The following is a 1,604-nucleotide window of genomic DNA, read 5'->3' as shown; positions in this document are numbered from 1 at the left end:
GAAGAAATGAACAACCAGAAATGCGTCTACCCAAATTCCATCTGCTGGGGGACACCGAGGGGGAGAGTAAAGAATGTAACACCCACCCCACACGAGGAAGGCAGGGAGAGCGTGGTCTGGAGGATGCCAGCAGGTACGAGTCAGGGGAAAGCAGAGCAGATGGAATCGATTGTATCTGGAAGAGACAATATTGTTTCCAACAAGTGTAAACCACTAAAAGGATCAACATTACTGTGTAATCTGATAATTACTTAATCTAGGTAAACAAAAACAAGGAAATGTGTGGACAACTCACCCTGTTCAGGTAGTATTTAAGGGGCCCAAGGACAAGGACATTCCCAAACTCAAGAACCTCACTCTCCTGGAAACCCACTCAGAACCTCTTCTCTCTGACACCATGGTCAGCTCCTGTTGTGGATCCGTCTGCTCCGGCCAGGGCTGTGGCCTAGGCTGCTGCCGCCCCAGCTGCTGCGTGTCCAGCTGCTGCCGCCCCACCTGCTGCATTTCTAGCTGCTGCCGCCCCTCTTGCTGTGGCTCCAGCTGCTGCAGGCCCTCCTGCTGCATTTCTAGCTGCTGCCGCCCCTCTTGCTGTGGCTCCAGCTGCTGTGGCTCCAGCTGCTGCCGCCCCTCCTGCTGCATTTCTAGCTGCTGCCGCCCCTCTTGCTGTGGCTCCAGCTGCTGTGGTTCCAGCTGCTGCCGCCCCTGCTGCTGCCCCTCCTGCTGCCTCCGCCCACCCTGTGGCCAGGTGTGCTGCCACACCAACTGCTACCGCCCCACCTGTGTCATCTCCACCTGCCCCCGCCCCATGTGCTGCGCCGTCTCTGACTGCTGAGTCTTAGCCTATAATCTTTGTCACAATATGGCTGTCCTCCTAAGTTCTACAACATGTGCTGGAGTGACAGCCAGTGACTGGGGAATGAACTACTAGCTGCCAACTCTTCTGATTCGGCATTCAGAGTTGGTGTTCAGTATTAGGAAATGGGAAATCAAAACATGTTTGTCCAATGATTTTAACCCAGGCTCAGATGTACCTATTTTAAGACCAACAATGTCTCATCCTGAATGTGACAATCTCGTATAACATTGTTTCCATATGTTCTTAATAAACAGCTATTCCCCCTGATATTGAACTGTCCTGATTTGTTAAAGACTTGGTGTGTGTGTGTGCAGGTGTGTATATACCTATCACTTCTCACCAAGAAATGTTGCACCAAATGTAGGCCAGCAAGTTCAAGAGCAGTTACTTATGTCAGGGCCGAGATTCCACTGGGCATTCATTGCATGACAAGGGCAAAGTTATTTAATGTTTTCAAGCCTCCGTGTTTTTTTTCTCTTTGAAATGGGAATAATGCATTATGTTCTTCAAGGTTCAAAAGGCATAATCCATGTAATACACTTAGTACAGGGTAGGGAGCATAAGGTAAATTCTCAATAAATATAATTCTTATTGTTACTGTTATTGAAACACTACCTTGGTCTAGAATATGACCTTAGCATCATGTTCTCTTTGACAGAACGGCAAAGAAAGTTTGCACAAGTGTTTCACCACCCTCTATCACTCAAAATTAAGCTTTGGTATGTCTCAAATGTCCCTTAATAACCCC

At 48.4% G+C, this 1,604-nt stretch overlaps 1 protein-coding gene across 1 annotated transcript; it reads left to right on the top strand.

The window, feature by feature from the left end:
• The first annotated feature begins 397 nt into the window (after window positions 1-397).
• Window positions 398-832, top strand: LOC123816655 (keratin-associated protein 4-12-like). The gene has a single exon (XM_045835697.1). It carries the CDS (start codon window positions 398-400, stop codon window positions 830-832), a length of 435 nt encoding a protein of 144 aa, XP_045691653.1.
• Window positions 833-1,604: the final 772 nt, after the last annotated feature.

The sequence above is a fragment of the Phyllostomus hastatus genome, unplaced genomic scaffold (assembly GCF_019186645.2).
Source record: "Phyllostomus hastatus isolate PE091 unplaced genomic scaffold, TTU_PhHast_1.1 phas_contig_210, whole genome shotgun sequence".
Lineage (NCBI taxonomy): Eukaryota > Metazoa > Chordata > Mammalia > Chiroptera > Phyllostomidae > Phyllostomus > Phyllostomus hastatus.
The sequence above is the reverse complement of the archived record's forward strand: the minus strand, read 5'-3'. Positions and strand labels throughout refer to the sequence as shown.

Coding starts and splice junctions, on each gene's coding strand:
- LOC123816655 (XM_045835697.1), top strand. CDS start 398: ATGGTCAGCTCCTGTTGTGGATCCGTCTGCTCCGGCCAGGGCTGTGGC.